The 13,598-nt window shown below is 36.9% G+C and overlaps 1 protein-coding gene across 1 annotated transcript in view; it reads left to right on the top strand.

The window, feature by feature from the left end:
• Positions 1 to 13,372, top strand: part of myo1d (myosin 1D) — an 86,504-nt gene extending 73,132 nt beyond the window's left edge. The window contains 1 exon segment of the mRNA XM_073866506.1: positions 10,133 to 13,372. Coding sequence (XP_073722607.1) covers positions 10,133 to 10,289 — 157 coding nt within the window. The 3' untranslated portion in view covers positions 10,290 to 13,372.
• The last annotated feature ends 226 nt before the right edge of the window (positions 13,373 to 13,598 follow it).

Below are 13,598 nucleotides of genomic sequence, written 5' to 3'. Positions count from 1 at the left end.
CTATAGTGCATTTAAAAATTGAGTGGCTGAATCTGACCTACTTTCCTTACTGCTAGGTCTGCATTGCTGCGTCTCTCTCTCTTTCTCTCTCTCTCTCTCTCTCTCTCTCTCTCTCTCTCTCTCTCTCTCTCTCTCTCTCTCTCTCTCTCTCTCATTCAACCCCCACTGCCCTTGTCTCTTACATTCTTTCACTCTCTGCATTCCGGCCAGGCAGAGATGCAGTGATAGGATGACGCTACATTGGCTCGTGTACAGATGAGCACCATCCTCTCTGGTCCTCTGGTGTGATGTCTCTATAGCCATTTACAACCTGTACTTTCCTTGCATTTTTTTATCTATCACAAATTAAAGGGGCCATGGCATGAAATTGTTAGCATTGCCATACATTGCATTTGTAGTAATGTCATGTAGTATGATGTCATAAGGAGATCTTATTATAATAATACCACCCCTTAATCTGCACTATCCAACCACAGCACTGCCATTTAGTGTAGAGAGATTTTAAATTTCCTTTGGTGTGTTAAGTAGTACATGTTAATGATATGCAAAAGGTAAATAAAGTAAACAATGACGCGAGTTATCGTCTCCAACGTAAATCTCTTGTCTTGGACTACATCAAACACACGGATTGTAGGCAACAGTTTACTTCCTGGGATTGGGGATGTAGACCGACATTATCATAATTCCTCCCGCTTCAGACTCAGCCTGTAAGTTAAAGGAATAGTCTACTCATTTTCCATATTAAAATATGTTATTACCTTAACTAAGAACTGTTGATACATCCCTCTATCATCTGTGTGCGTGCACGTAAGCGCTGGAGCGCGCTGCGACGCTTCGATAGCATTTAGCCTAGCCCCATTCATTTAATTGTACCATTTAGAGATGGAGTTGGAAGTGACCAGACACATCAACGTTTTTCCTGTTTGAGGCGAGTGGTTGTGCGAGCAGGTTTGGTGGTACAAAATAAAACGTAGCGCTTTTCTAAGCTGATTTAAAAGAGGAACTATATTTTATGGCGTAATAGCAATTTTGGGAGTACTTCGACTCGCCTGAAAAGTCCGCTCCCCTTCTCACTCTCATAATGGGAGAGGGAGGGTGTTACTGCGCCATGTCGAAGTACTCCCATAAGTGCTATTACGCCATAAAATATAGTTCCTCTTTTAAATCCGCTTAGAAAAGCGCTATGTTTTATTTTGTACCACCAAACTTGCTCGGTTAACTACTCGTCTTAAATAGGACAAACATTGATGTGTTTGGTCACTTCTAACTTTATCTCTGATTGGTACCATTGAATGAATGGGGCTAAGCTAAATGCTATCGAAGCGTCGCAGCGCGCTCCAGCGCTTACGTGCATGCACACAGATGATAGAGGGATGTATCAACAGTTTTTAGTTAAGGTAATAACATATTTTAATATTGAAAATGAGTAGACTATTCCTTTAACTCCTGTTAGCATTGCATTGTGACCGTATCTTTCAAACATGGTAAGGAGCGTCAGATTTCCTGCCGACATCAGAGGTATTTAGGCCAACACAATGTAGAGATTAGCTGTCCAACAGTGACACAGAGATTTTCAAATAGATGTGTTTTGTACAAAATCAGTTCGTTTCAGGAAGACAGGGAAATGTAGAGTTACAAAAATGTAAGATTGTTAAATTAAGATTGTTTTTAGCGATGAAATAGGTGCACTTTAACAAAAGCTGTCCCTACTACAATGCGCTTTAAATCTGCATTACCGTTATTGATTTCCTTTTATTACACCTTCATATGATATCAGAATGTCATTTTTTCAGATGTTGTAACTTACCAGCTAAGTTAAATTTTATGTTTTAAGTGGCCAAAAATTTAATTTCATGAGATTTTAGTGAATTATGACAAAACGTCATAATAATTGAGCTTCTCCTGTCGGTGACATTTTCAAGATGTGACGTTTTCCCCTCTGCAGCCAGCAGGGCAGAAATCAAGGATGGCGGATGTGAAACGTTTGCTGTTTCTCATGTAACATCTGTCCTATTGTATTGGGAACACTAAAGAACAGATTGTCTTGTGTGCATCAGTAAAAAGCTTGTCTTACCCTTCCCAGAGAAAAAGAGAGAAGTCTGAAAGATGTTAAAATTAAGCTTCAGCAACCCTGAAGCACACCTGCTCACTCCATCAAATTAAATTCGGTTGAAATTATTATTTATTCCAAACCATCGGCACAGGCGATCTCAGACTCACAGGTCCACTATGATCTTTATGAACCCTCTGCAGAAAGTGAATCTGCACAGTTTCAGGACATTCATAACTCATAAACATTACTGGTGCAAATCATCACCTGCTGCTAATAATTTCTGTTTTTTTTGGTGGAACACAATGGACCTGTTTATACTCACGGGGTGGATCTGTGCTGGTCTGTTTGACTGCTTTCATGTACCAGATTTTCTGTATGCAATGTAATAATGTGTAGTGATTTCTACTAAATTGGACATGTTGTTCTAATAAATGTCAGTAGGTGCATTTACATTGACAACTGTAAAATGTTCAATCTGAATAAAAATGCTCCATGTAAACTCCTCAATCGGAATAGAAAGAGTCAACCCGATTAAAAATCTAAAGGGCTGGTTTATACCTTTTGTAATCCGCTCAAAAGGTCATGTAAACACATGATTGGATTGATAGCGATTGTAGAAGTATGGCTTGCCAAGTCTTAAAACTGTGCCAAACTTTATATTTATGCAATGTGGCCATGTCAAATGGGCAAATCTGATTTGAAGCTTGTGCCATATAAACATGCACATGAATCTGATCACATTATTAAGTGTTAATGTAAATGCTATGATAGGATTTATCAATCAAAATGATATCTTTCCAATTGAGGCAAAAGGTGTCCATGTAAACGTAGCTACTGAGTGTGCATTGACCTATTAGTGGGTTTAGTAATACAGTATTGACCTATAAAGTAGTTATTTGTTTTCAGAAAATGTATGTTTATAGCACAAATGTTTATTAGTAAATGTGTTAAATGTGGCTCAAACTTCCGTCAATATTACTGCGCCGGGGGTTGAAGTGCTGCAAACTAAGTGCTCTTCAGCCATACAATATAGTTCTAATTTTTTATCTGCTTAAAAATTGCCACATTTTATTTTCTGCCACCATACTTACTCGTGTATCTACTCATGTTACAGTCTTTAAATAGAGTAAACATGGAAGTGTTTGGTGGCTTCTAAATTAATCTCTGTTTGGATCCTAAGGAATGAATGGGGCTAGGCTAAATGCTAACACATTCATGACGCGTTGTACAAAGATTGCATTGAATAAAGATATCTATGTATTCATTTATACAAGTTGAGGTAAGAACATAGTAAAATATAAAAAAAAACAGTGCTGTTTTCCTTTAAAGGACAAATTCGGTATTTTACATTTAAAGCCCTGTTTTCAGATTGTTTATGATGAAATAGAGCGGTTTTGACTGAAATTTGGACATATGATGCTGGCCCGAGACTTTTCAGGTGTTTCTTGTATCACCTCCCACCTCTATAATGGTTCTGTAGGTGCACAGGAACAATCCTTCCTAAAATGCATTAAACTTTGATTTACAAAGACGTGAAACTCATCGAGTGGTCAGGGGTCTTCACTGATATACTTACACAAATATCGCTGCAAAAGACGCATTCCAACAGGTTTTATCGTAGTTTTTGCCAACTCCATTGACTTGTATTTGATGTGCTGTGAGGTACGGTAGTACTCCGCGCCGGGAACGTTGTTTGTATTCTTGCAATTGGCAAAGGCGGATTATCGCCACCACCTGGGCTGGAGTGTCTATTATTCTAGCTCTCAACGGAAGAAGAATGTACGGGTGTGAGGCGTTTGTAAAAATAGGTCCACAAGTTAACAACGAATGCTAAAACACCTGTTGGAAAGCATCTTTTGCAGCGATTTCTGTGCGAGCACACCAGTGAACACCCCCGACCACTCAATGAGCCCCACATCCCTATAAACGAATGTTCAACGCATTCTAGGAAGGATTGTTCCAGTGCACCTATAGACCCATTGTGGGGGTGAGAGGTGAAACAACAAATACCCGAAAATTCTCGGGGCAGCCGCATATGTCAAAATTTCAGTCAAAACCGTTCTATTTCATCATAAACAATCTGAAAACAGGGCTTTAAGTGTAAAATACCGAACATGTCCTTTAAATGGGATGACTTAAGGTAGATGTTACCACATGAAGCACATTACAGTTACTGAAGATAAACATTTTTTGCATTGTGATGTCCCTGCGGGCCCACCTTTTACCATTTCGTCTCTCTTTTTTTATTATCCTCTTATTACGCTTTCTCTCTCTCTTCTTCTTTGTCTATCACCCTTTCTCTCTTTTGTATTCACTCTAATGCATGCAGTTCTGTGAGTAGTGCCCCAGCTTTCATCAATATTTCTTGCTAAGCCTCTGTAAAGACCTTGTTTGTAATCTCTTCTTTAACAACTCTTTTTAAACTGTAGAAAGTGAAGAAAAAGAAAGTGCCATTGCTATAGTATATACTAGAAGCAAAAGCTTGGGCTTGTGTTTGATGAGAAATAGTTTAAGGCTTTACTGCACAGACATCTAAAGATGCTAAATAAATACATTTCCTGCAGTAATGGGCATATTTATCATCGGTTCTACTGCTGTAATGAACAACATGCTCATTTTTTGCTTTACAGATTGAAAATGAGCCAAATGTCATTTAATACCATTATAAAATCATGAATTAATTGTGTATAATTTGACTTATAAAATAGTTAGTTCCAGCTGTGTTTTATGATAAAAGAGACGTTCACAAAATACACGCCCTCCCTTAACAGATTATGCGAGTGTCTGGCAAACGCGAGCGTCTCTTTTATCATAAACCCTTTAGACGCATCTGCAGCAGGCACTTTATTTGACAAGATACATGATGCACACAGGTTCACTTGACGCGCCGAACACATATTTTGAAATTATGAACCACACACATGACGGGCTACATACATGTTGTGTTGAACTTTCTCAAAAAAGAAGTCACCGGCCGCCACTGCTGTTTTTCGAATACAATGCATACTGACATACTACTCGCCTACTGCTTTCCATCTACTATATAGTATGGAAATAGGCTGTTTTGGACGCAGCTTCTGTTGCTGTTCACAGTCAGTCAGGGACTATTTTATCAAGTGGAAGGAAGGCTTTTAGTGATTTTACTTCATTAAAGTTGCACTGATACAGATTTTTGTACTGTATGGTAACTTGTTTATAAAAGGTAGGGTAGTGCTGTATCTTGAATAAGTCATGGGTTGTCACGTCATGCTTAAAAACGCTCTTCATCCGTGACTTATTCCACAATAGAGCACAGCCTCTCGTACCTTATTGCTTAATTGTATAATTTTTTCCATTTTTTTCAAGGTCAGGGTGAACAAATCTCCCATGACAATTTTGTTATTTATATACTGTAGAATTAGGTTTATTAATATCAACCTTAAACGTGCTTTATAAGTGTGTGTGTGTGTGTGTGCGTGTGTTTGTGAAGAAGGGAGAGTGGGGACCTGCACACGTGAGGTGTGTGATAACACCATGTGAGAAAGATCACTGGGGTGGGGTGGTGCGGTATGAAGTGAAGCATGATGGGATACTGCCTCTCCTCTCTGAAGTGCACAGCAAGCATTACACTTTTAGCTTTTTCCGAGGATGTGAAGATGGATTAGCCCAAGGGCATATCTGCTATTTTGGGAGGTGGGGCGTGACTGTATTGCAGACATATATTTATTCTCCCCCTTCTCTCCTGCTTCCTCCTACTCTCTTTGACCCACTAAATCCCCCAGACCCCAAATTCCTTTGTGGTGCAGACAAATGCAGATACACACGCATCTCGAAAGAGGTTGTAACAGCTGCCCACGTAGGCTTTAAAGAGCAATGCAGTGGCCATAGTTTGACTGTGAGGCCTTTTACTCTCTTCAAAGCCTGAAACCTCAGTTTGTTGGTGTTGCAGAGAAAGGAGAAGGTGAAAGATTATATTTATATTTATTATATATTATAAGATGCCTTATACCATTCAAACCATATCTTAGACATGCACTGATGCACAGTCGTCATGCATCTGTCGTAAGACAATAGGACATAAGAGGTATTATTAGCATTTACCACCGCAGCCCTTGGGCACTTACTGTACCTCCCCCTCCTCCTTTACCTTTCCTTATTACTCCTAATGTATTCTCGGTATCGAAGCAGACCTCCAAGCTGGTGAGTCAGTTGGCGTGAAGGGCACCGGCACAGGGGGAGAGGAGGACTGGAAAGAATTGATTTTCCTGTGGGCTATGCAGAGCGGTCTGTTCCCCGGCCCTCTGTGAGCAAGTCTGGCACAGAGGGAGGCTGTCAGTATCAGGAAATGAAGAGTTTGGTTCCAAAACGCAATAAATCCATTTTGACAAATTTTGGTAAAAACGTGTTTTCTATACCAAGAAAGTGACAAGATGAAAACAACTATTTTCTGTTACAAACTTTCACATAGCATCTTTAGGTTATAAAAACATAAAAAATTCAAATCCATAAGTTGATTTTCAAAGATTTGTTATAAAAACGGATAATTTTTTCCACAAAATGCAATAAATCCATGACAAGTTTTTATTCAAAATGCTATAAATCTATTGAATCAATAGCCTATATAAATGTGCATTCATCTTTGCCATGTTATATTCATTTAGTTGACTAGTTGTACACACTAATTAAAAATATAAACATTAATGTCATTAATCAAAGCACTTACTTTGTCATATTAAGATCACTGTCATTGCGGTTACTTGACGTCCTCGCTTAACGTCTTTCACAGAAATCAGCTGTAAAATGTTTTTGGTCCTGCTCGATTTTCGTTGACTTTGAGTAAAATTATGTAAAGTTTTTCATAAGATCATCTGGGGTCAATGTGTTAGCATGAGAAGCTTGCTGTCGGGAGAACAAGCACCCGTCTCCCGAGTGCCTCTCAGGGAAAATATTAGATGCTGATGGCTTACGTTTCTTTCCCATCACAGAAAACCATCACAGGTTTAGCGATGCAATTAAAGTATTATTTTGTTTTGTTTGTTGATCACGAAGTACAAAGTAGATGAGGAAAACTAGGACTCCGTGGACTCAGCGCGTCCGCCATTGTTTGTTTACATTGCGTGAACGGTGGGCTGTAATATCAGAAATGGATTTATTGCGTTCTGTAAAAAAGGAGCAGTGGCGTTTATCGCATTTTGGGAAAAAAGGGAGAAAAGATGACAGAATAACACGGCGGATATTGGATTTTGCGTAAAACGTAGAATTTACTTTTAACTACTGACCTGATATAATACTGATTTTGACAGTAACTCATTTTTTTCAAAAATGGCGTTTATCGCGTTTTGGAACCAAACTCTTCAAATATACAGGTTTCATACAGCTCCATGCTGCTAAAATCAACCCTTAGCTTCACTTTATGCCCAAACCACAAGCTAACATTTTATTACATCCAGAGGAAGTGAAGCTATTGTATATCAAATGTATACTGAATGTGAGAAAACCCGTTATCGGATTATCTGTGAGTGCATCAAGGATGGATTGTGCCACTGTTTAATGCTATAGCTATGTTTAGCATTGGTTTACTAAAATTATGCAAAAATGTGCGCACTGCGTCTCCTGATCTTTAGAGTCGGGACTTGGGGCTTATTTGTGAAAGATGTAACAGACGAAATGTAAACAAACATCATGAAATCAAATCTTGATTTCATATTTTCACAGCAATTGTCCTCGCATGTAGTAATAACAACCGGTTGCTTTTCCTAAATCCAGAGGTTTGCAGTCATTTTATTGCATGTTACATAAAGACAACATGACTGTGAGATGTTGATGAGACCGAGTGTGTTGGCTGACTGGAGCATCTCTAGCACATGATTGGGTTGCCATGGAAACGTCTGGCGCAGCAGGCTGCTGGTACAGTAACTTATGTGTCTGTGTGAGGGTGGCTTTATAACGCAGAGTTTATCATTCGCAGGATTTCTTACATAAGCTGACTCGTAAAGGTCACTCTTCTGAATCAGATTCTTTATTTAGGAGATGATTGAGTTGTTATGATTTTACCATAAACAAGATAAAAGCTTCAGTTAGGTCTTTGTTCTGTAGACAGGATGTTGTAATGGGTTATAAGAGAGACACTGTTGAATTATTTTTTATAATGGGGTATTAGGTTCTATACTATGTTAAAAATAGCTTGTCAGTATTGAAACACAGCTAGTGGATTGGATACAATGACATATAAGTGGAGCTAGTGTCAAATATTTTGTGTCGGTATGGATAAATGAAATGTAAAAGGGTTAAAATTTCAAAATAAATTTGCAGATTACTTGCATATATTCTCTTTTTTTGATGACCAAGTCTAAAATTTCTGGTTTTATTTCATTTTAAAAGAATATTTGGGGGATATTGCAAAAATGTCAATGTGGTCTAACCGGTCTGTGTCAATTGGTGTAACTAGTATTTTTTAATGAAAATTTAAATATATTCATAAAAAAGTGCCATAAAACATAATCATCTAGTTTAGTGTAATATGATTTTGTAAACATACAGTTTTACATCATTTGTCAGATTATTTAAAAAACAGAGCTTTTTTCAGCACATATCAGGACAAATATTACAAAAACACATTAAAATTTACATTTAGAAATAACTAATAAAATTATATTTAAATTTTTTTTATGATTACACTTACATGCCATCAAGGTAGATAAAATATTTAATATTTATCATTCTTTAGCGCAATTGGCGGTTACACAATTTGACATTTTTAGGTCCATTCAGTCTTAACTTTCATAAAAATGGTGCAAATGTGTTTTTTTGTTGCATAAAATGAACATAAATACACTGTGCATTGAAACAAACCTGATGCATGCTTTTAAAACATTTTTTTTTAATTGAATTTCTCATCTTGCCAAACTGTTTTTGTCACTGACCAGGTAATAGGTGTTATTACGTTCCATACTATGTTAAAAATACCTTATCTGTATTGAAACACAGCTAGCGGATTGGATACAATGATATATAATGGTGAATGACGTGACATTAATTATTTTGTGTCTATGGATAAAAGGTTTAGTGTAATATGATTTTTTACATAAATTTTTACATCATTTGTCAAAGATTATTTAGAAAACAGAGCTTTTTTCAGCACATGTCAGGACAAATATTACAAAAACGCATTAAAATATTTAGAAATAACTAATAAAATTATATTTTAAAATAATTTTTTATGATTACGATTACATGCCATCAAGGTGGATAAAATATTTCATATTTCTCATTCTTTAGCGCAATTGGCGGTTACACCATTTGACATTTTTAGGTCCATTCAGTCTTAACTTTCATAAAAATGGTGCAAATGTAATTTTTTGTTGCATAAAATGAACATAAATACACTGTGCGTTGAAACAAACCTGATGCATGCTTTTAAATTATTTTTTTTTTATTGAATTTCTCATCTTGCCAAACTGTTTTTGTCACTGACACGCTAATAGGTGTTATTACGTTCCATACTATGTTCAAAATACCTTATCTGTATTGAAACACAGCTAGCGGATTGGATACAATGATATATAATGGTGAATGACGTGACATTAATTTTGTGTCCATATGGATAAAAGGTTTAAAATTTTAAAATACATTTTCAGATTACTTGCATATTGGATTGGATACAATGATATATAAATGGAGCTGGGGTCAATGACGTGACATTAATTATTTTGTATCCATATGGATAAAAGGGTTAACATTTCAAAATAAATTTGCAGATTACTTGCATACATTCTCATTTTTGAGGACCAAGTATAGGGCTAACTGCTGTGTGCGTGCACGTGCGTGTGTGTGTGTGTGTGTGTGTGTGTGTGTGTGTTTGTGTCATACAGAAGAACTTTCCATTTACCCCGCTCTGAAAACAAACCAGTTCTCTGTTTGCGAGTTACGCTTGCGCTTCATTGATCAGAGTCTGGTGTTAAACACCCATCCACCCGGAAACAAGCAAGCAGATGCGGCAAACAGAGATAAAAACAAATCCTCTGTGGACCAAAACAATAACAAGAGCATATGGATGATTCATTGAATAAAATATTGACATTGGCATCTTTCTTTTTTCAGTGAGAAGAGGAAGCTCCAGGTAAACATCGTCACCCCCATTCATTGTAGTATGAATGGAAGAAAGTGCACTGTCGTCGTGGAAACCAAGATCAACCAGTCACATCCAGACTTCACCAAGAACCGATCAGGATATATTCTTTCAGTGCCAGGCAACTAGAGGAACGGGTACACACAGCACCTATCAACAGGACATAACTAGTCACTAGTCAAAACTTCTGAGTTGAATCTCAGAATCAAAGCCATACTTTTTTGCCTGATTAAAGGCAAGGTGGAAATATTGTATTTTTTTTTAAAGTAGAAAAGTTTCTATTCCCTACATTTTTTACTTTAGCTCAGATGACAATGTTGTAAAAAGATTTACCATAAAAGAAGAAGCCCAGATCCATTAATTTATTAAACATTACAACAAAATAAATAATTCAGGATTTATGCGCTATGCAGAGTTTAAAAAAAATCAAACTCTTGTTTTGATATATTCTAGACTTTTATTCTTCATATGTTTTGATAAGTAGTTTGTTTGAGATAAAGAATAGCCATGCATATGTCCCAATTTATTGCACAGATCATAAGTTGTTGGATATGTTGATCATATCCATAAACATGTTAAACACTCTCGTAATTTAAACTTTTCTGCATGTATCTGGACATTTATAGCACAGGCAAATATACTGTAGTTATCATATTGGTTATTGAATTGTAGCTCATATAATGTGTTGTATACGCTATATATGAACACAACGTAGTCGTATTTATCTTGAAGTAGAATCAGACAGACAGGAACACAGAGCGGAGGCTGATTGCGTCAGACTATTATCAATTTCTATTTTTTATGATGGTGGTTCCTTTATAAAGACCCTCTCTAAGGACACACCAGGAGAAAGAGAGATGAGTCTTGACCAGTCCTCCAATCTGATTCTTTGGCATATAGGATTATTTAGCAGTCTGTTTCTACTGCAATGATGAGATGCTTTTATGTTTACAAAGACTAAATTTAAAGTAGCACAAAGCCATTCTTTATACGAGCCAAAAGGACAAGAAAATGTGTGTTTGGCATAAAAAACACATATTGTGAGACAAGAAGAGATACATATTGCCTCTATCGACAGTGACACTGCTTGACCCAGTTTAAAACTTCCGGTACTGATTGAAAAAGTGCCAAACTGAAAAACCGACTGCTGTTCAATTTCTTAGCAGACATTTGCATAAATCTGTTTATCGATAACTGCTTCAATGTCTGTGGCTGGTAGCTACCCATTTATTAGCTATTCGTTTCTCATGGCCAAAAACATCACAAAGCATCAGTAGCGTCTGTGATGTACCTCTGTGTGTGTATGGTGATTAAAATGAGAGCTAATGCATCTGAAACAGCGAACCGCCATCTTGTAACAGAAGATGGGCTATATAAAAACCAGTGGAGACCAATGATTTCTTTTTTCGAGGGCGCTTGATGCAAAGTTCATCACAACATGTATGTAACCCGTCATGTGTGTGGTTCCTTTTTTCAAAATATGTGTTCTGTGCATCGAGAGATCCTGTGTGCATCACGTGTCTTGTCAAGGTGGGTGCCTGCTGCAGACGCGTCTAAAGGGTTTATGATAAAAGAGACGCTCGCATTTGCCAGATACTCTCATAATCTCATGCATAATCAGAGTTTACGGTTAAAGGAGTGTCTTGCGTGTATTTTGTGAACGTGAGCGTCTCTTTTATCATAAACGGTTTTGACGCGTGTGCAGCAGGCACTTATTTTGACAAAACACGCGATTCACATCTTCACATGGCGATTCACATGTGTCATTCACATGACGCAACAAACACATATTTTGAAACTCCGAACCCCTAATTTGAATTTGCGCCCCTGATAAAAACTCATGCAAGTTTGGTTTTTATACATTCCCATTTTCTGCACTAGCATTTGTTTGTGTGCTGTGCTGCTCGCATCTAAACTGATTCCTAGCTTAAAATGCTTTTGCATAGGAAGCCCATCTTGTTGCACAGTGACACACTCCCTCTCTCTGCACACTGTAATCCTTGATCGCCCTGTCCCTGAATTCTCTCTCTTGACTATTAGCCTGGATCACTGAAGTGTGTCAGTAAAAGCAAAAAAACACAAAGTGCTGCTGGGAAGATAGTCAGACTATGTACTGCCACAGGACAGACACACTGGCAGATTCTTTCTTATCGGTCAGAAATTGTTGGTAGTCTCTTAAAACTTTGCCAGGAAGGTGAAGGTCAAAACAATAAATGTGTGTTGATGTTGTTTTTTACTGTAAAAGGGTATTTTAAATATTTCGATACATCATTTGAGGCATACAGATGTATGAATGCTCTGTTTTACAGAATTACAGGAAATTGATAAATAGGACTTGTTTAGCTTTAGATCATACTTTTTCTGTCTTTTTTGTTCTCTGTTATGGTTATTTAAAATGATCGATTCTTTCCTCTTGTCGTAAACACCACAAATGCCATTTGGAGGGATAGTTCACCCAAAAATGAAAATTCTGTTATCATGTTCTCACTATATTTCTTTGTTCTGATGAATACAAAGGAAGATATTTTGAGGAATGTTTGGAGCCAGTCCGATCATGAGCCCCTTTACCTCCATAGTAGGAAAAGTGAATGGGGCTTATGAGTGGTTTTGTTGCGGACATTCCTCGGGATGTCTTCCTTTGTGTTTATCAAGACAAAAAATGTATACAGGTTTGTAACAACATGAGGGTGAGTAAATGATGAGTGAATTTTCATTTTTGGGTGAACTATCCCTTTAAGTGCCGAATAATTTAATTCCCAGGTAAAATGTGTTTTATGTTGCTTAAATTGTGTAATTATATCCGTTTGTCTTGGTTGATATTAAAAACCTGAAGATTTAGTTTGATCAATCGATGTGCCTACTTTTGTACCTCTTCTATTTAAGTAATATATTAATTTAAAAGATTTTCAAATTTAAGATGTTGCTTGGACCAAATCAAAAAGAAATCCTGTGCAATGTATTTGTTTAAAAGTAAAATCATGTTATGTTTTCATATGTATGTCATTAATGCAATAATTAATCTCATTTATACATTTGCAGAAATGAAAAAGCTCTCGTTTTACAAATAAGGATTTTGTTCAGAAAGCAAACAAATGTGTTTATTTAATGCATTGAAACCATTTACTGATTTACCACAGTTTATGTTTTGTTTAATCATAAAACGCTGTACCAAATATCTGCTCCTGAAAATAAATAAACATGTCCTTGAGGTATCTGTTCTGGCTGATATATTGTCATTGCTTCATTGTTTTGTCACACAAGGTAAAAATGCTGTAAATTCACAGAGAGCAGCTGTTGCAAGGCCGAAAGTGATTTGAATCTGTCAAGCCTTTTTTTAGTCTGAAGCGAATCTGACTGTTTAGTGAATAACTGATTGACCGACAGTTATGACTATACTGCTTTGTTTAAAACCATGCAAGTAAGCTAGTAGAGCAGATT

This window comes from Misgurnus anguillicaudatus, chromosome 4 (assembly GCF_027580225.2).
Source record: "Misgurnus anguillicaudatus chromosome 4, ASM2758022v2, whole genome shotgun sequence".
In the NCBI taxonomy this organism is placed as follows: domain Eukaryota; kingdom Metazoa; phylum Chordata; class Actinopteri; order Cypriniformes; family Cobitidae; genus Misgurnus; species Misgurnus anguillicaudatus.
The sequence above is the reverse complement of the archived record's forward strand: the minus strand, read 5'-3'. Positions and strand labels throughout refer to the sequence as shown.